The 21,839-nt window shown below is 41.5% G+C and overlaps 1 protein-coding gene across 4 annotated transcripts in view; it reads left to right on the top strand.

The window, feature by feature from the left end:
- SPTLC1 (serine palmitoyltransferase long chain base subunit 1) overlaps positions 1-14,263 on the top strand; it is a 62,014-nt gene extending 47,751 nt beyond the window's left edge. For all 4 annotated transcript variants that reach the window (XM_032260464.1, XM_032260465.1, XM_032260463.1 and 1 more), the window contains exons 12-15: positions 155-209; positions 7,606-7,723; positions 11,255-11,328; positions 12,857-14,263. In XM_032260464.1, the coding sequence (XP_032116355.1) occupies positions 155-209; positions 7,606-7,723; positions 11,255-11,328; positions 12,857-12,950 (341 nt within the window). In that variant the 3' untranslated portion in view covers positions 12,951-14,263. The remainder of the gene's footprint in view (positions 1-154; positions 210-7,605; positions 7,724-11,254; positions 11,329-12,856) is intronic.
- Positions 14,264-21,839: the final 7,576 nt, after the last annotated feature.

Below are 21,839 nucleotides of genomic sequence, written 5' to 3'. Positions count from 1 at the left end.
CTTCAGGAGAGTATGAGTTCCTGGCCCTGCTAGTATGTAGAAGGATATGTAGCATTTTAGATTGATGAACTTGATCTGGGTCTTCAAAAATATTTTTAGGTTAGTACTATTACATGTTTCAGATAGACTCTCAAATGTATTTTTTTTCATCCAGGTATTTTTGCAGTGTTGAAGGAAAAGTGTAGACAAATTCATAAAGCTTTGCAAGGGTGAGTTTTATATATTTTTAACCAACATAAAGTTTATCTGCACCACTCTTAAACAACTAATGAAAAGTTTTAAATTTATAGGCTTGGGTCAGTTTGACCAAATTGCAACTAAGAAACCAAAAACTTAGTAGTTCACTCACATTGGTTTATTTGTATAAAACCAGAGCATCTGTTTTAAAGAATCATGACTTTGTTTTTCTGAAAATGAAACAACTCAGTAAAATATTATAGCGGTACAGAAGATAGAAAGAGGAAAATAACAACCCAACATCCTACCACTGGAAATAACCATTTTTATTTTTTATTGAAGCATCTCTCCATGTCTGCACACATACCAGGATGCCATTATATATTACATAATTAGGTGACTGTGTTCATACCATCTATTACTGTGCTACTTTTTAGTAAATTACTAAGTTTTAACACAAGAAAAAGAAGTGAAATTTTATGAGTGTTTCTTTTCTTTTTTTTTTTTTTACTCTTTTTTTAAACTACACAAGCATCACTTTTTAAGATTCCTCTGTAGTTAAAAAAAAGATCAAAGTTGGTGATATCTCCAGGCACATTTCTGGTCTTATAGAAAGTGATCTCACGTTGCTCAAGGTGTTTCTTTTTGCCTTTCCTAAGGTGAAACATACTTTCTTGGTCATGGAAGTCCTATATCTGTTCCAGATGCGGAAACTGGAGACTTTACTAAAAGAAAAGGACAGTTGATAAATGAGTACATCACAGCTGTTCCAGATAAAGAAGGGACAGACAATTAAAGTTCTGGGTGTGTCTGTGTGATAGTAACAGCAGTTCTTGCATGATTTATGGTAGAGAGATGTATTTGTATTGGTTCCAGTTCCATTGGTTTGTGAAATATTAATATGCCAACACAGCCTAGCATATTGGAGTCACTGGAAATTCATCACTGCCAGCCTCACATGCCCTTCACTCTGTGGTGTAAACCTGCTTTTTTCTAAGTCTAATCCTCCACTTTCCCCAGCTCTGTCACACTTTTTCTTTCCATAATTCCTAACCCTATCTTCACTCCCCCTCACTTTCAGCTAACAGCCTGGCCTCATGCTGTCACTGGGACTTGTCATATTTCCTGACGCATCTGCACACCTATGGGTATCTGAACTGTTCTTCCCCCTGTAGGCCAATAAATGTTCCTCCAACTACCATAGGCCCTTCTTTTTTAAGGACTCAGCGCCTTTGCTTGTCCCTGCTGCTTTGTCATCAGGCTGTACCCTTTCTTGCGTCATTTGATTAGCAGTCATGTCCACTTTAAGTTTCTCTTGTCTGTCACCCAGCATTTCCCTCTACAACTCCCCATGTCTTTGCTCCTCTCTGTAGCTGTCTTCTCCATGTCTTCTTTTACACTGGAAGCTCTGAGACCTGGCTTCTGCTACTGCACTTCACCTGGACTGTTTTTGTGGAGGTCTCCACTGACTGCTGAATCCAGTGGACCATCTTCAGAGCCCATCTTCTTGATGTCCCTGTAGTTTTCAGCACAGATGACCGCTCTTTCCTTCTTTGGACTCTACTGCATTGCACACCTGGATTTCCTCTTGTATCTTTGAATGGCCTCATCTCGGTCTCTTTTGAAGGCTTACTTTCAGCACCTTGCTCTTCAAGACTTTGTCTGTGGTTCTCTTTTCTTATTATTATCTTCTTGACTTCTTCCACACCTGGAGCTGCACATCATTTCATGACACCTGTATGTAGACAGCTTCTCGCTTCATAGCTCCACCCTGGACCACTGCAGCTCCAGGTCTCACACCCAGTTGCCTACTCAGTATCCACAGTTGTAAGACTCCATGGCACCTCATACTCAACACGCATTCAAAAGGGTTGCAGGAGACAATCGTCTTGGTATCTAAATGGTTATAGAGAAGAGCAAACAAAACAGCAAAGAGGCCAATGTGACAGGAGGGAAGGAGTGGGGAATCCAGTGGAGGATGAGGGCTGTGTCATGAGCCATCCACACACAGGGACTTGTGAGCCATAATGAGAGCATTGGCACACAGAGGAAGCCCTGGCATGGTTTTGAGCAAAAAAGTGACACAGCCTGTCTGATACCCTAGCAAAATTACTTTCTCGTGGTGTGAAAAAAAAAAATACATTAAACAGCAATAAGAACAGAAGCAGAGACCAGTTAGGAGATTGACCCAGGCAAAAGGTGACGGTGACTCTGACCATGGTGGGAGCCGTGAGAAGTGTCTGGATTCTGGATATCTTCTTTGGGGAGAGCGCACTGGACCTAGCAGAAGTTCATATGCATGGTGAGTGAGAAAGAGAAGACTCCAGGTGGAACTTAGGAGTTTTGGGAAGAGTAAGTAGGTGGAGTCGCTAGTGAGCGAGGAGGACAGAACTGTGGAGAAATACTTGCTGGGGAAGGTCAGCAGTGGTTGTGTTTAGCCCGAAGTGCCCGGCAGACATGGAGTGCGGAGCAGCAGCTTGTTATACAAGCCTGAAGTGTGAGGGAGAGTACTGAGCTAGAGATAAATTTTTGGGTCTTCAGGAATAGCTATTATTTGAACTATTTCAATGCGAAGAGACCAGAAACTAGCCAAGACTAGTCCGAGAAAGAGTGGCCAGTGAGGAAGAGGAAGGCCAGAAGAGCCCAGAGTCCTGGAAGCTAGGGAAGAAATTGCTTATGTAGGAGGTCAGCCTGTGACGTGCCACTGCTGACAGGCCAGACCAGGTAACAGAACACTGATCCTTTGAGTTTGTCGAGGAGAGGTATCATGACTTGGTGAGCAGTTTCAGGGGAGTGTGAGATAAAATGCCTGCTTGAAGGAGGTTCCAGACAGTTGGACACAGCTTAGATGACTGTTTTGAGGAGTTTTTCTCTAAAGAGGAACTGAGAAACAAGATGGTAGCTGTGGATTGGTCAAGAGAAGAGTATTTCCGTTTAAAATTACTGAGGTCAGTTTCTGAATAACATCTGGCTAAGTATAAACATCCTTTCTCCTACTGGTTGGCAGTACTGTCTCTGTCATATACCAGGTTCCCATTTGTACCTGGATCTATTTTTGAACTCTCTCTTCCATTCCACTGGTATATTTGCCCATTCCTCAGACTTTTGATTTTATCTGTTTTTATCACTGTTTTAGAATACATGTATCACTAGTGTTTGTTTTTATCACTGTTTTGGAATACAGGTTCCTCCAAAGTTACTGCTAGAATCTTAATTGGAATTGCATTAAATTTTCTGATGAATGTGGGGGGAATTGTCATCCATGAACACGAGCTCTCTATTTGAATCCTTCTTTATGTCCTTTAATGGAATTCCTATAAAGCCCTTGTACCTTTATGTAACCTTTAAAGGGGATTTTCAGACATCCTACAGATTTTGTTGCTCTTAAGAGTGGAGTTGTCTTTTATAGTTTCTACTTGATTATTGCTGATTCATAAGAATATTATTGTTTTCTCTAATCTGATCTTATGTCCAGGAGTCTTTCTAAACTCTTATGTCCAGTAGTTTGTTTCATTCTGTTATGATGATGTGCACAGAAGTCCTGTTATCTGCAATAATGGTGTTCTCTCTTTCCTTCCTAATGTTTTTATATCTTAGTTCTTTTTTGTATTGTATTGCTTTGGTCTGGGTCCCTAATGCTGTATTGAACAGTGGCAATAATAGCAAACATTCTTTTCTTATTCCCAGTTATAGAAGCGCTTAGTCCTAAGTATAAAACATCATGCGGCCAGGCACAGTAACTCATGCCTGTAATCCCACCACTTTGGGAAACTGAGGCAGGCAGATCACCTGAGGTCGGGAGTTCAAGAACAGCCTGACCAACGTGGAGAAACCCCATCTCTACTAAAAATGCAAAATTGTCCAGGTGTGGTGACACATGCCTATAATCCCAGCTACTCAGGAGGCTGAGGCAGGAGAATTGCTTTAACCCATGAGGTGGAGATTGCAGTGGGCCCAGATCGTGCCATTGCACTCCAGCCTGGGCAAAAAGAACAAAACTCTGTCTCAAAATAATAATAGTAATAATAATGCTATGGGGTTTTGGTGAGAAGCCTTTATCAAATTATTCCTAGTTTTGATTTGTGTTTTTTTTTTTAAGAAACAGGATTGCACTGTGTTGCCCAGGCTGGAGTGCAAGTGGCCATTCACAGGTGTAGTCAACACACTGCATCCCCAAACTCCTGGACTCAAGCAGTCCTGCCTTTATCTCCCAACTAGTTGGGACTACAGGCACGTACCACTGCACCTGGCTAAATTATTCCTAAATTTGAAGACCTATTTTTAAAATCATAAGTAGATGTTGAATTTTATCCACTTTTTTTTTTTTTTTTTTTTTTGACATCTATTAAGGTAAATCATGAATTTGTCTTTTGGCTGAATTGAAATATTTTCTGATGTTGAACCATCCTTGCATTCTTGAGGAAACCCTTCATTACAATATCTTTTTCTACACTGTTAGATTTATTTAGCTAATATTTTAATTTGACTTTTTGTATCTGTGTTTATAATTTAAATGGATCTATAACTTTATACCAACTTTAAGTAACATAGGAGTCAGTAGTAGGGTAGCTTCAGTAGATGATTTGGCTATTTTCCACTTTTTCTGCTTCATGGATCCACTAAGAAAGACCAGGCTTGTTTCTTCAAAAGTTGAGTAGGCCTCCCACTTTAAGGCCATCTAGGCTTGGAGGCTTTGGTTTGGGGATAGTTGGTGATTATGTCATATATCTATATTGTTTAAACTTTTTATTTGTGTAAGTTTTGTTTTGTGTGTTTTCATCATATTGTTTTCTTGCTTATTTTTATGCACTGTTTCATTGCATTGTGTTCTTATTCTTCTTCAGCTTCTTACATTTAGCTTTTGGTTTTATTTCTTATTTTCCAATAAACATGTTAAATATAAATATTTTCAGAGGTAGTATCTTCAATGTTTAGTTCTGAATAATTTTTTGTTGAATTTTTCTCTGATTGTTCACTTCTCTCATCTCTGAGATTGAGTTTGAGAAAGGAATTCAACATCCTATGCTGGTTTATCTCTTTTTTCATTGTAATAGAGATAGTTATTGGTGTCTGGTTCTCCCTATAGACTGTAAGCGCACAAAGGAGACCGTGGCTACCTTAGTTATTGCTATGTCCCTGGGATCTAGCCCAGTGCTCATTGTTTATCCATTGGTATAAGATGTTTAGCAAAGTTTCTCTTTAAAGAGTAGTGTAATCGACTCTGAAACACAGCTTCTAAGTTTCTGAACTCAAGCTACAACTGTGTCCATTGGCTTTAATTAAACTCGTCTGACATTCAGCCATCTAGGCAACCAGAGATAGGGCATTTTGTTTAATTCCTTCTCTCACCAGCATGTGAGATGAGACCATTTGATCAAAAAGCACAGGCTAGATTCGGACCTCAAGTGCTTTATATTTCTTGAGGAAAATTGAGTCCATTCGATTCATATGAAATGCTATTTGGAAAGCAATATCTTTTTTTTTTTTTTTTTGCCCTCGTTGACCAGGCTGGAGTGCAGTGGTATGATCTCAGCTCACTGTAACCTCCGCCCCCCGAACTCAAGCAATTCTCCTACCTCAGCCTCCTGAGTAGCTGGGATTACAGGCACCCACCACCACACCCAACTAATTTTTGTATTTTTAGTAGAGACAGGGTTTCACCGTCTTGGCCAGGCTGGTCTCAAACTTCTGACCTCAGGTGATCCACCTGCCTCGGCCTTGGGATTACAGGTGTGAGCCACTGCACTTGGATGACAGCAATTTTTTAATACTCTGAGAATACATGACCACCCAAAAAAAATACTTGATGTATGCATTTAACATGATCAGAAGTCACACAGGAAATGGGTTTTGAAAGCATGTTGCTTAGTTTCTACATTAGTAAAAGAACTAATCTAGAAGGTTCCCCCACATTCCACATGCCCAAGATTGCATGATTTAGACCTACTATGAGAGATCTACTATGATGTATTATATTTAAAGAATGGTGATACAGATTAATAATGTTCCAAGGGTGATTGGAAGGCCGGGTGAGATTAGTTTCTAGAATTCACATTATTATAACACACAGTAGTCATTCTGTAAAGGCTTGTCAAGTCATAAACTGGGAAGATTCAGTTGTGCTACCCAGTGCTTTTATGGTCATTTCATTCTGAGGAAAAACAAATCGTTTTAAGTGAAACAAACTAAATGAAAGGAATCTAAAATGTTTAGCCCAGTTTCAGGTAGGCATATATCACATTTGTGTCCTGGGAAGTAGGTCAAAAATCAAATAATATTTGTTACTATAGGATAAAATAGACTTTAAATGAACCTGACTAGATATTAATAATACGGTGTAGCATTTCATGACATTTGTAGTAAAATACTGGCTTAACTTTAATTTAAAAATACAAGATTTGACTGCTAAAGATTTGTCTTTCTCCCTGAGAAACTGCAGATTTTGTGCTGTTAATCCTGAATAAAAAGAAAATAATTTTAATCCAAGTAAAATCTAAAACCTAACATGCAAATAAGGACATTTTTCTATCTAAAAATATTGCTATTAGTCAAAATATAATGTATGTTTGTTTTCTATTGGGTATGTTTTGTTTTGTTTTGTTTTTGTTTTGAGACAGGGTTTTGCTCTGTCACCCAAGCTGGTGTACAGTGGCACAATCTCAGCTCACAGCAACCTTGACCTCCTGAGTTCAAGTGATCCTCCCACCTGAGCCTCCCAAGTAGCTGGGACTACTGCAAGCCACCACACCCAGCCAATTTTTGTTTTTTTGTTTTTGCTTTGTTTGTAGAGATGGGGGTATAATGTTGTTAATGTCAGAAATCATTCCTGTAATTTATGAGACAAAATAAAACTAAAGACATAGATAATAAGCAAGGCAGCATAACATTAAGTGTAGTGAGTAGCCTGTGAAGGATCCATACAGGATAGTAATAGCGACTGATGGAGCAGAGCCTTCCCTAAAGTCAGTAATGAACAAGGCCCCACCAGGAGGCCGTGCTGGAGCTGGGCCCCCAGCGTGCGCAGCCAGCACAGGGAAGAACGAGCAGTGGGGGCACAGTGGGGGCGAGGGAGTACACAGCAAGAGAATTGACAGGCCAAGGTGGGCCCGGAGGGCCTGTAAGGAGGGGCGTCCAGGCCGGTAGTTGGGTGCACAGACTCCCTGGTGGGATGCTGGGCCATGAGACCCAGTCCTGCGGTCCTGTGCTCACAGATGCCACATCCCAGGCAAACTTTTTTAGATAAGGAAGAGCTGCCCAGAGTGCCTCATTTTCCTTTCTTTGTCAGAATTGGAATTCCACCACATGATGCTTCCTGTCAGTTCTGTCTGTTCACTGTGCCTGGACATTGTAGACTTATAACATTATTTCTTCATAAGTGATCCTTGAGCCTGGAAGGGACTTACAGGTGTGTGTGTTTCCTTTCTTCAGCATTTCTGGACTAAAAGTGGTAGGGGAGTCCTTTTCTCCAGCCTTTCACCTGCAGCTGGAAGAGAGCACTGGGTCTCGTGAGCAAGACGTCAGACTGCTTCAGGAAATTGTAGATCAAGTAAGTATCCAGTTACTTAAGGAAATCTCCCCACACCACTTCTGCCCTCTCCCCAAGCAATGTTTTAATGTTAATTTTAAGGAAAGTCTCTGCCCTGAGAGAGAGGGTAGAAAGGAGGATGCTGGTGACCCGCTCTGGACATTGAATCCTAATCCTCCAGGTCCTTTCCAGCTTCTGGCCACAGTAACAGGCAGCAATATGTGGCCCCCTCCAGAGTTACTCTGTTTTGTACTATTTTGCATTTAAATATACTTGGCCTCTCCTCTGAAAAATAAGCGTTCCAGAAAACTCACTTGCTCACCATTTTACAAAGCCAGGCTTTCCTGTGTATAGTTGGGGGAGGTATTGTGTGTGGGCATCACACACACTCCTGGACGGCTGGCTGTCCCCGCAGCACAGCTCAGGGACAGTCCACTCGCAGTCACCCTGAAGTCAGGATGCTTTTGTAAACAGAAAGGAATACCACTTCTTATTACATGCCTAATTTGGGAGGTTTATTTAAATTTATCTTCCAAAAGTCATTTTGCTACTAATTAAGAACCACGTGACCACGGAAAACTACTTGCCCTTTTTCATCCGATAGCACTGCCCATCCTAAACGCTTCCTGTTCTAGGCACGTGGGTTTGCAGTGGTGTAAGGGCCAACAGAAGTTTCTTTAAAAGAGGGGGAAGAGCAGCGGAAGGACTCAGGAGGGCAGTGGGTGCCGCCCTCCCCGCCCCCCCCACCCCACCCCCACCCTCACCTCCCGCTCCCGGCACTCTCCCCAAGCCCCGGGATGGTGGACTGCTGCTTTCAGAAGAATCTGGGCTTTTATGTGGGCAGCTGCTGCTGCTTTTAGAAGAATGTGACATGTACTTAATATGTATTTGGGAATGAAAATGGGCGGGATTCTGCTTTCTTGTCCAGAGGCTGCAGCTGTGAGTGATGCCACTAGCTCCCTGGGGTCGTCATGGCAGCTACCACCCGTCATGAGCCTTTCCGAGGCCAGGCCCTGTCCTGAGCCTCATCTGCCTGTACAGCCTCTCAGGCAGGCTCTTCTAGGCCACATGGCTGTGCAGTATACAGACTGGGTGTCCAGGCAGCCCTCTGTTGCATAGCTGGCTTCAGCTGTCCTATGTCCCACAATGTTTGAGCCACATAATCTGGAATAACAGATTTGTGGAGAACTTCGCACAACTTGTGGCCTTCTAGAGTTAATTACATTAAAAAATAATAATAAAAAAACAAGCCCAGGATCTGAGCTTCCTAAGGAAACATGTCAGATTATGAATGATCAACCTGGAGCTACGTGGCTTTCGAGGTGAGGAAATGCAACTGATGTTTTCTCAGGCACAGCTCTGTGGATAGGAAGAAAGCCTCTCTACAGGGAAAAACCTTCCACTGCCTGCTTCACTGCCTCATTGTTTGTATTGTAAAGTTCCTTAAATACATACAAACACAAAACTAAGTATGACATCTTTGTGATTAGAGTTCTTATACAAATGGAAAACCAAAACAAATTTATAAATTAAATAAAGCTAAATGGACAAGCCAGTAAAATTCCTGTTCATTTCATTACCTTCATGAGGCAGGTGAATTTGTTTTTTTCAATGGAGTTGCCCCATCAGGACAGCTGAGAGCCATGTTCACCGAGCAGGCTCATGAGCTGCATGCGTGGGTGTTGGGTCTGAGTGATGGCGCCGCCGTTCTCCCTCGAGTGTCTCCTCGAACTACATCGGACAGTTGTCCACACATGCTTCATGTTGAGGGACACTCATTTCCTTCAGATGCCAGTGTATCCATTGCATAGTAAACCCACCTCTGTTCTCTTTTCATTAGATAGCAACAGCTTAAAGTCTTACTACGGCTTTGTACCAAAGAGAGATGCAGAGGAGGACGTGCGAACGGAGCAACTCGGTCTTCAAATACTGTGCTTACAGGGATTAGCCATGTAACGAAAGAGGAAATGAAAAGTCTGTGGACAGCTCACAGATCCCAAACTCCCGTCTGTGGACCTGGTTTGATAGTGGCTGTCTAAAGGATTCCTCTTGAGGGTTGAGTGAGAAGAGAACAGTCTGGGGTGGGGAACAGAATACTATCTAGAAACTTTATTGACAGAAAAAAAGAGAAAGATCATACCGCTTCTGTGCATCATCACAGCTTCCATTTTTAAAATCTTCCAAACCTTTGTCCCACTCCCTTCTCTTCTTTTCAGTATGTGAAAGAGAGAGAAGAACCATGCTGCCTGCCGTAATTCTTATTTAAGCTTTGTAGATCTGAGAGGCTTTGCCAAGTTTATGTTGAGTTGCTCAACAGGACACTGTTTTTACAAACTGAGCTATTGTTTATAGTGTCTCTTAACCAGCCAGCGCTCGAAACAGAGCCAGTCCAGATGGTTGCAGGAGTTCACTTTTCCAAGTACACTTCCAGAGCCTAGAGTCAGTGAGCGGCTGTTGTGAATGCCTGGTGTGGGTTTTCCATCTCTTTCTCACAGCCTGCGACATGACCGTCATGAGGCAGAGGCTTTTACTGTCAGGCACATGGAATAGTCGCTCTTCCCTTTACACTACCCTTTGCTCTGTTGGTTTTTTTATGTAACTCACATAGCATAAAATTCACCCTATTGAAGTGTGAGAGAGTGTGTGTGTGTGTGTGTGTGTCTGTGTGTGTGTGTGTATTTTTTTTTAATAGAGCCGAGGTTTCACCATCTTGGCCAGGCTGGTCTTGAACTCCTGACCTCGTGATCCACCCACCTTGGCCTCCCAAAGTGCTGGGATTACAGGCATAAGCCATCGCACCTGGCCCTGAAGTATATTGTTAAGTGGCCTTCAGCATCATACATTCAGCAGGTTGTGCAACCATTACTGTGTCTCATTCCAAAACATTTTCATCACTCCAGAAAGAAACCCCGGTAGCCTATTACCTTGCTCTGATGTTTATGCTTTCTGTATTTTAGTAGAGATTGTTTTAATTTTTTCTTAATGTTGACAGATGGTTAACATATAGTAAAGCTGTGTAGAACTTTGTTAACGCCAGACTCTGCAGTGCCCAGCAGCACCATGCCCAGGTGCCACACACTGACATCATTTATGCTAATAATCTGAAGTGCAGTGATTTTTCTCTGGTGCAGTCCTCCTGGTGGTGGTACTGTTAAGTCCACCTGCAGGACTTTGCTCGCATCACGTCTTCGTGTGCTCACTCTGCTTTGTCTAAATGGTAGCCACTAGCTATCTATGACTGTTTAAATTTAAGTGGAAATAAAAAAAAGGTACAAATGTGACCTCTCAGTAGCACCAGCCACATCTCCGTGTGCTCAGAGACACATGGCTCATGGTGACTGCTGGGCACTACAGAACAGAAGCGTTTGTCACTGCAGAAAGTTCTGTGGACAGTGCTGCCAAGGTGGTGCTGCAGCATTTTGGTGATATCTTGTAGCAATTATAATTGGAAAATGAATTAAAGCTACTATTGCAGGATTTCTGCATTCCCCACTTGAACGACTGCCGTGTCTGAAGTCCAGGTTGCAGATGTCTTCCTTTTTCTTCCTGCAGTGCATGAACAAAAATATTGCATTAACCCAGGCGCGCTACTTGGAGAAAGAAGAGAAGTGCCTCCCTCCTCCCAGGTCAGTTAATTAAAATATGACCTTATTTTTTTCCCCTGCTCTGAGCTCTATGAAATACATTATCTTTTGTAAAATTTTGAAAGACTATTATAGGCTAAGGAAGATTATCTGTCATTAAAATATAGTACATCACCTGTTTAATGCTTTTAAACAAAAAGTTTTTACATTTTAACTGAAAAGCCCCCTAGGACTCACTGAGTACCCTCTCAGTTCACTCAAAGAAATGTCTGGGAGCCCAATAATGAACTTCGGCAAACCTGAGTTTCCATCAGCTCATTCCTACCACATCTGGAAGGTGGCACATGCCGTACCAGGAGTTCCTGCCACAAGGACCATCCTGCAGGGAGGATCGGCAGTGTGGGGGTAGGGGTGGGCATGCGCCTCTGCTGCTCCCTCAGTCAGCACACACTCATTCACATTCGGGAAAAACCAAGCAACGGTGGGGAAAATCTATAGATTCAAGAAAAAACACATCTGGTGTTTTTTAAGTAAAGGAAAAGACTAATGTCTTTTAAGGAGACTGGATTCTGTTCCCGAAGCGTGTATGGTGTAGGCCAAGGAGGTGGCCATCCCACCATGGCACTGGGCCAGGCAGTCACAGCGGGCGGCATGGACGTGGCCAGTTCTGCCCCTGAACAATGCTCAGGCTTTTGAGAGCAGGCGATGTCTACACCATGCCTGGAAAAATGTGTGTATCGGGCATCCTGTGGTCATCGTGGCTTTCCGTGACGTGCTTTGCTCGGGGTTTTCAGTGGCTTGGAGACCTCCAAGTTCATCTGGGAGTACAGAACACAAGCTGCAGAAGAGTTGGAGAGAAGGGTCCTCAGGCCAGGTGCCAAGTCAGGGAGGCTGCAGGAGAGCCCCCTGGGGAGTTTGAATGCTCTGCCAGCCCGGAGTGCCAGATCAGATTTGTAAAATCACTCTGGTGGCAGCTCAGAGCACCTTAAAGATTCAGCCCATCTCAGCCAGGCGCGGTGGCCCACACCTGTAATCCCAGCACTTTGAGAGGCCGAGGTAGGCATAACACTTGAACCCAGGAGTACCAAGACCAGCCTGGGCAACATGGTGAAACCCCATCTCTACAAAAATTAGCCAGGCGTGGGTGGTCCAAGGTCCTCGGGAGGCTGAGGTGGGAGAATCACCTGGTTCCAGGAGATCAAGGCTGCAGTGAGCTGAGATCACTCTTTTGCACTCCAGCGTGAGCTGCCCCCATCATTTTTCATTGCACTCATCTGAAGGTATAATCCTATATCCTACGTTTACTTGATAGTAAGACCACAAGTGCATGAGGACGGGAGCCATGCTGGTTTTGTGCCCTCGGGACTCCCTGCTGCAGTGACCCACCTGCCCCAGTAGTCAGAAAGCGACTATGGGCAGCAAGTACATGAATAGGCAGGCCGAGTGCCAGGAGAGCTTTGTTTACAAAAACAGGAGGCGGTGGATTTAGCTCTCAGGCCATAGATGGGTGACTGTGAGTGCAGGTCCTCACCTTACAAAGGTAATTCTTTGTGTCCTTTCCTGTTCTCAGCATTCGGGTTGTGGTCACAGTGGAACAAACAGAGGAAGAACTGGTGAGAGCTGCGTCCACCATCAAGGAGGTGGCCCAGGTCGTCCTGCTCTAGGCTGAGTCTCAAGACTGTGGCCTCCTGCCACACAGCACGCAGACAGGACTCAACACTCCTGCTGGCCAGGGAGGGGCCTGAAGGAGAGCAAGAGCATGTGGATCTTTTATAGGATTGTTACCAAATGGTGCCAATGTGGACCAATTGTGTGAACATGAGAAGGATGCTTATTTTTTTTTTTAAAAGAAAACGCATCTAAAAGCCCAGGAACTGATTTTTTTAAGAGGAAAACTGACAGTATATAACTGATATTTAAATTGTACATTTAGTACTATTTAAATGTTTTATTATACTAGTATTTTGTATTCTTTTGTTGTGGTTTAAAACTGGAGCTTCAGTTTCTCTGCCCTCCTTTCTAATAGTAATGATTCAGTAAGCACTCCCTAACTCCTTAATATTTCATAGAAAAATGACTGCAGTGTTAAAGCTTAGAAGAACACTTCAACATATGTGGTACAAATTTATGATCTAATTAAACCACATATTTTCCAGTCTTTGTCATGTGAATCTAAATGGTGGCTAAAAGGAACACTTTTTCTGTGATTATTATAAACTTTGCATTGTATTTGAATCCTAGAGCTTTTATACACACTAAATATTGATGTCACACCATTTCCAATGTCAGCATCCCTAACCAGAGAATATTCATTATACTTCCTAAGTGAGCAGTAATTTAACTCAGAAGCTATTTTATTTTAATATAATTGACCTCTCTTTACATTTCTTATGTGTTCACCTCTAATCTGTTTTAGGAAGAGGTTGGCTATTATGTTGATCCCAGCATATAAATAATATTCTTTATATTTTAGAATATCTCAAACGTATTCCTTTTTTGTATGGTGGGGTTTGCCTAGGGATGTGTAACTACAGGCCTTTTCTAAGCTAAGGAAAAAGAATTTTTCTTTTCCACTTACAAATTTCAGGTCTCTACAGAAGATGAGAAAGCACTAAAAATACCATTTGTAAGCTGTACTTTGCCTGGTTTTTCTTTAGCAAACCAGGTTACGTGGTGTAAAGGCTTGTTATATGTGCCACAAGATAGCATATAAATATTATGCCATCGTTCCTTCTCTTGTTAAAGGTAGAATAAAATTGTCATTTTTATTATCTATGCTCATAGTACTCAAATGGTCTTCAACATCTTTTTAAATAACATGTATTTTTTGAATGTTCAGTTTCTGTTTTGCTTGAGATATTTTGTACATATGTGCCTTGTGATTGCTGCTGCTTTCAAGGATAAAGTACTCTTTGGGGGGTGAGTCTGTTTTGTTTTGTTTTATTTTTTAATTAAATAAACCTGCATTCCTGATTATCAGTCTGTTTGCATATGTAATATATTCAACAGGATAGTCTCTTGATTTTAACTTTTCTGCACAGCTGGGGTAATATTCTTTGTGTGTTTTGTCTTGTTAGAGAAAATAACAACTAAATTTCTTAGTTCCTTTTTTCACATCCAACCAAAGAAGATACAGTATCTGAAGTTTCCTAGGTTCCTGCTGGCCTCTTAGGACTACGAAAACATGGCCATTATTTTCATAAACAATAACTTTTCAGCTTCTTTTATAATACTTTCTAAGTCAAAATAGCAACATCAAAATAATGTTTGTAGGCCAGGAGCAGTGGCTCACGCCTGTAATCCCAGCTCTTTGGTTAGGCTGAGGTGGATGGATCACCTGAGGTCAGGAGTTCGAGACCAGTCTAGCCAACATGGCCAAACTCTGTCTCTACTAAAAATACAAAAATTATCTGGGCATGGTGGTACACCCCTGTAATCCCAGCTACTTGGGAGGCTAGGGCAGAATTGCTTGAACCTGGGGCGGGGTGGAGGTGGCAGTGAGCCAAGATCTCACCACTGCACTCCAGCCTCGGCGAAAGAGCAAGACTTAAATAAAAATAATGTTTGTAATAAACTTTTTGAAAATATGATCAGAAGTTTCTGGGAAAGATGGTGGATCAGGCACATTATTTCGGTCCTTAAAACACCAACATTTTAAACAAAACCAAAAGTAATATTTTTTTTTTTTTTTTTTTTTTTTGAGACGGAGTTTCACTCTTGTTACCCAGGCTGGAGTGCAATGGCGCACTCTCGGCTCACCGCAACCTCCGCCTCCTGGGTTCAGGCAATTCTCCTGCCTCAGCCTCCTGAGTAGATGGGATTACAGGCATGCACCACCATGCCCAGCTAATGTTTTGTATTTTTAGTAGAGACGGGGTTTCACCGTGTTGACCAGGATGGTCTTGATCTCTCGACCTTGTGATCCACCCGCCTCGGCCTCCCAAAGTGCTGGGATTACAGGCTTGAGCCACCGCGCCCGGCCAAAATAATATTTTTTATGTTAAAATTGCAGTGACCACAGTCCAATAATACACACCACAAAGAAATGTCTACTAGAAACAGTAACATTTGGATCAAACTGAAGCAGTATGCTGAGAAAGTACAGTCCTCTTAAATCTGGAGCAAGTTACACATTTCTCCTTTACAGAGTGAGAAGTTTCTAAAGTGCACATCTACCAATGATCGTGAGTTTTAAAAGGCAGCGGCTTGGGGGTGAGCAGTATAGAGACCATTTGGACCCCATTTTCACTTAGCAGGATTGTCCACAGGGAAGAAGAGAAGCACACGACCTTTTTATTATCTATGACTAAATTCTAACTCAGGAAAAGTGGGGCTTTGGAGCAAGTTGGAACAGAAAATACACCAGTATTTCTTCAAATTCAGAATTTCACTAATTGTACCATGTGTACTTTTTTTTTTTTTTTTTTTTGGAGATGGGGTTTTGTTCTTTTTACCCAGGGGGGGGGGCAATGGCGCGATCTCGGCTCACCGCAACCTCCGTCTCCTGGGTTCAGGCAATTCTCCTGCCTCAGCCTCCTGAGTAGCTGGGATTACAGGCACGCGCCACCATGCCCAGCTAATTTTTTGTATTTTTAGTAGAGACGGGGTTTCACCATGTTGACCAGGATGGTCTCGATCTCTTGACCTCGTGATCCACCCGCCTCGGCCTCCCAAAGTGCTGGGATTACAGGCTTGAGCCACCGCGCCCGGCCATGTGTACTTTTTTTATATGCCACTAAAAGAAAATTATTTCTGTATTATGCTTTCAGCTGTAAGGTGTCTTCCGATATTAGAGATACTACAGTGTGCGTGGAGAAGGTGTATCTTTATGAAATAATAGTCATCTGATGTGTGGGCCTCATGCCATCTTTCCTTGTGGACATAAAACCTTAGTCCCAGAAAACAGAGATGTCTGACATCTAAATCTGAATATCTCCATGCATCTATCCAAAACACTGTCCTTATGATGACATCAAATAAAAACATTTGTAACGTACACCTACAGTATGGGTTAAGCTATGGAGGATGCATAAACTTCATTTCCTTACGAAGTTGGAAATGCCTGTGGAAGAGGAGTAGTAGGAAGCTTAAGAATGATAGAACACGGATAAAATAAGTCATCTCGACAGCAACATTTTCTAGAGATTTGAAGGAAAAAGGAAATGTGATTGAAGAATTTTATATCCACAAAGCGGTCTTTCAAATAACAAGGTTATAGAAAAACAATTTAAAATTAGAATTTAATGCTTTAGGCTTAAAATTTAAGGCTCTTTTTGAGCCTTTCCTGAGGAATCCACTGGGGAAAGCATCTAACTAAGAAATGCAAGACCGGGCATGGTGGTTCACACCTGTAATCCCAGCATTTTGGAAGGCCAAGGCAGGAGGACTGCTTGAGATCCGGAGTTTGAAACCAGCTTGGGGAACATAGCGAGACCTCATCTCTACAAAAAATTAGCCAGACGTCGTGGTGTGCACCTGTAGTCCTAAATACTTGAGAGGCTGAGGCAGGAGGATCATGTGAGCCCAGGAGGTCAAGGCAACCATGAGCTGTGATTCCAGCCTGTGCGGCAGAGTGAGACCCTGTCTGAAAGAAAAAAGCAAAATGATCTGTCATGAGATTCTAATTTTTAAAAAGTAATAATGTATATAAATTATACCTTGCAAATTAACTTAGGGACAGAGAACCAAATATCTCATGTTTTCACTTATAATTAGGAGCTAGCCATCGCATATTCATCGAATGAAGATGGGAACAATAGATACTGACTATCGGGAGGGAAGGAGGTGGGGCAAGGGTTGCAAAACTATTGGGTACTGTGCTCAGCACCTAGGTGAAGAGATCATTTGTACCTCAAACCTCAGCATCATACAATATGCCCAGGCAACAAACCTGCACATGTACCCCTAAATCTAAAAGTTGAAAAAAAGTAAAATAATTTGCTCATAATGTATTATGTAAATAAGGTACAGTACAAAAATATTTAGACTGACAAAGGGAAAGTATGAAAAAGGGATTAAGTACATTGCAAGAAGTTTTATTATAAAGATAACTAGTAGAGGCCAGGTGCAGTGGCTCACGCCTGTAAACCCAGTACTTTGGAGGGCAAGGTGGGCAGATCATAACATCAGGAATTCAAGACCAGCCTGGCCAACATGGTGAAACCCTGTCTCTACTAAAAATACAAAAATTAGCTAGGCATGGTGGTGGACGCCTGTAATCCCAGCTACTCAGGAGGCTAAGGCAGGAGAGTCGTTTGAACCTGGAGGCAGATGTTACAGGGTGCAATGGTTGCACCCTGTCACACCATTGCACTCCAGCCTGGGCGACAGAGTGAGGCTCTATTACAAAAAAAAATTTAAAAAAAACCTAGTAGAATGCAAACATAAAACTTCCTAAATTCAAAAAAGGCAAAATTAGACCCTATACAGGGGAAGAATAACAAATATAATGCAATACATGCAGAAAATACAACCAAGTGTCAAAACTGCACTGTACCCGCTGAATTTGTAAAATTTAAAAAACACAACAAAATAGCATGAGTTGAGACCAAGCATATTAATCATACAGTGAATGTGCATCCCCTTAAAGTCTTTTTTTTTTTTTTTTTTTTTGAGACAGGGTCTCACTCTGTTGTCCAGGCTGGAGTCCAGTGGCACAATCAAAGCTCATTGTAGCCTCAAATTCCTGGGCTTAAGCAGTTCTCCTGCCTCCGCCTCTTGAGTAGCTGGGACTACAGGTATGTGCCACGATGCCTGGCTAATTTTTAAAATGTTTTTATAGGGACAAGGTTTCCCTCTGTTGCCCAGGCCGATCTCAAACTCCTGGACTGAAACAGTCTGCCCGCCTTGGTCTCCCAAAATGTTAGGATTACATGCATGAGCCACCACACCTGGCCCATGCACTTTATTTCTACTCCAAGAAAAAATTTTCAAATTGGTTCACAAATCAAAACACAAACTCTGCTATATACAAAAGACAAGAAAAGCTAAACATAAAAATAGTGACAAAAGGGCAGGGCGCCGTGGCTCACACCTGTAATCCCAGCATTTTGGGAGGCTGAGGCAGGAGAATCACAAGGTCGGGAGATCAAGACCATCCTGGCCAACATGGTGAAACCCTGTCTCTACTAAAATCAAAAAAATTAGCCAGGCATGGTGGCGCACACTTATAGTCCCAGCTACTCGGGAGGCTTAGGCAGGAGTATTGCTTGAACCCGGGAGGCAGAGGTTGTAGTGACACTACACTCCAGCCTGGCGACAAACTGACAAACCTTTAACTAGACTAACGAAGAAAATAACAGCAAAGACACAAATTACCAAAATTAGGACCTATCAACCCTACAGAAACTAGAAAACTTAAATGATATGAATATATTCCAAGAAAGACATATATTATCAAACTCTGGAATAAAAAGAAAATCTGCGAGGATGGTGGCTCATGCCTTCAATCTCAGCACTTTGGGAGGCTGAGGTGGCTGGATCACTTGAGATCAGGAATTCAAGACCAGCCTGGCTAACATGGTGAAGCCCTGTCTCTACAAAAAATACAGAAATTAGCTGGGCTCCATGACATGCACTTGTAGTCCCAGCATTCCAGAGGCTGAGGCAGCAGAATCACTTTTGAGCCTAAGGGGCAGAGGTTGTAGTGAGCTGAGATGGTGCTATTGCACTCCAGCCTGGACAACAGGATTGAAACCCTGTCTCAAAAATAAATAAATAAATAAATAAAAAGAATAAATAGAAAATCTGATAGGCTATCACAACTAAATAAATGGAATAATTTTAAATATTTTCACAAAAATAAAAATATAAGTAAAAATTAAAAAAAAATAAGTCAGCTTTTTGGCTAAGATGCTGAAACCCCATATCTACTAAAAATACAAAAAATTAGCTGGGCGTGGTGGCAGGCGCCTGTAATCCCAGCTGCTCTGGAGGCTGAGGCAGAGAATTGCTTCATCTCAAAAAATAATCATTAAAATTGGTCAGGCGTGATGGCTCACGCCTGTAATTCTAGCACTTTGGAAGGCCGAGGTGGATGAATCATTTGAGGTTAGGAGTTAGAAACCAGCCTGGCCAACATGGTGAAACCCTGTCTCTACTAAAAATACAAAAAAAAAAAAAAAAAAATTAGCCAGGCCTGGTGGCAGGCACCTGTAATCCCAGCTACTTGGGAGACTGAGGCAGGAGAATCCCTTGAACCCAAGAGGCGGAGGTTGCAGTGAGCCAAGATTTCGCCACTGCACTCCAGCCTGGGTAACAAACCGAGACTCCGTCTCAAAAACAACACAACAAACAAAAAAAAGAATTAAGATTTAAATAAGTGGAGACCCATTCCATGGACTAGAACATATCCAAAACTAATTTATAGTTTCCATGCAGTTCCCAACAAAACTCAGGCAAATTTTTACACAGAAATTGATAAGCTGAACCTAAAATGTATGTCAAAATATAATACAAGGCCCTACAGTAGCCAATGCAATTTTTAAAAAGAACAAAGTTGGAGGATTTACATTATCTGATTATAGAACTTACCATAATACTGCATTAGCAAGACAGTGTGTTTGACTGATACAAAGATGCGTCCATGGAACAGAATTGAGAGTCTGGAAGTCAATAAAGCCCTTATATTTATGGCCAGTTAACTTTCAACAAAGTGCCAAGACAGTTCAACAAGGAAACAATAGTCTTTTTAACAAACATTACTGGGAGAATTTGTTATTGTAGTAGGTTAAATAAAGGCCACCAGAAGAATCATAATCCCTGGAACTTGTAAATGTTACCTTCTTTGGAAAAAAGGGAATCTGTGCAGGTGTGATGGTTAAGGATTTTGATATGAGCTTACCCTGAATTACAGTGAGAAAATAAAGTCCTATTGTTCTAAGCAACCAGTTGGCACTAATTTGTTACGGAGGCCATAGGAAACTAATACACAATCTATTTGAAAACAAAAAACTTAGACCTACTTTGTGTATATAAATTAACTCAAATTGGCCATAGACCTCAATGTAAGAGCTAAAACTAAAACTTCTAGGAGAAAATCTTTTAAATCTCGAGTTAAGCAAAAAGTGCTTATATATAAAATACCAAAAGCGTGAGATAGAAAAAAAGAAAAATCGATTTCATTAAAATTTAAAACTTGATCTTCCAAAAAGCCCATGAAAGATATGATCATAAGCCACAGACTGTGAGAAAATATTTGCAAATTATATACCTATAAAGGATGCGTATCCAACTATAAAGAACACGTACAACTTGGTAATAAGAAATTAAAAAACCCAATTTGTAAATGGTTGAAAGAGTTGGTATTTCAACATGAGAGCCCTGGAAATGGTAATAAGCACATGAAAGAGTTATTAACACTATTAGGCACCAGAAAAAATGCAAGTTAAAAGTATGAAGCAACATATACACTCACTAGAATACTCAAAAAGGAAATACCATGTATTGGCAAAATATGGAGAAAGAGAAACTTATATTCGGCTGGTAGAAATGTAAAACGGTGTGATCGCTTTGGAAAACAATATGGCAGTTTCTTCAAAAAGTAAACAAATGTATCACGTGCTGTAGTCTAAATGTTTGTGCTCCCTGAAATTTGTATGTTGAAACCCATTCCTAAGGTGATATTATTAAAGGGTGGGGCTTTTGGGAGGTGATTAGATCATGAGGGTGTATCCCTCATGAATGGAATCAATGCCTTTAAAAAAAAAAAAAAAAGCCCAAGGAAGTCTGACAGCCCTTTCAACTATGTGAGGACAAAGGGAGAAGGCATCATCTATTAGAAAGCAAGACCTCATCAGACACCGAACCTGCTGGCACCTTGATCTTGGACTTTCCAGCCTTGAAAACGGTGAGAAATAAAGATCTTGTTTATAAGCCACCCAGTCTACAGTATTTGTTATAGCAGTTCAAACAGACTAAGACAATATAGCCTAGCAATTCCACTCCTAAGAGAAACAAAAGCATATATTTATGCAAAAACTTGTAAACAAATGCTAATAGCAGCATTATTTATGATGGCAAAAAACTGGAATCTATCCAAATGCCTAATGTATTAGTCTGTTCTCACACTGCTATGAAGAAATACCCCAGACTGGGTAATTTATAAAGAAAACAAGTTTAGTTGACTCACAGTTCAGCATGGCTGGTGAGACCTCAGGAAACTTACAATCCTGGTAGAAGGGGAAGCAAACATGTACTTCTTCACATGGTGGCAGGAAGAAGTGCCAGTCAAAGGAGTAAAAGTACCTTATAAAATCATCCGATCTCATGAGAACTCACTCACTATTATGAGAACAGCAGCATGATTCAATTACCTCCCACTGGGTCCCTCCCACAACATGTGGGGATTAGAAGAACTACAAGATGAGATTTGGGTCAGGACACAGCCAAACCATATCACCTATCAACTTGTGAATGAATAAACAAAGTGTGGTATGTCCACACAACGGAATACAATTCAGCAATAAAAAGAAATGAACGATTGACAAAATATTTCAACATGGATGAATCTCAAAAAACATTCTAACTGAAAGAGACCAGATGCAATAGACCAC

The sequence above is a fragment of the Sapajus apella genome, unplaced genomic scaffold, assembly GCF_009761245.1.
Source record: "Sapajus apella isolate SASKATOON/1434 unplaced genomic scaffold, GSC_monkey_1.0 scaffold118, whole genome shotgun sequence".
NCBI lineage: Eukaryota > Metazoa > Chordata > Mammalia > Primates > Cebidae > Sapajus > Sapajus apella.
This window is presented reverse-complemented; position numbering and strand designations above follow the sequence as displayed.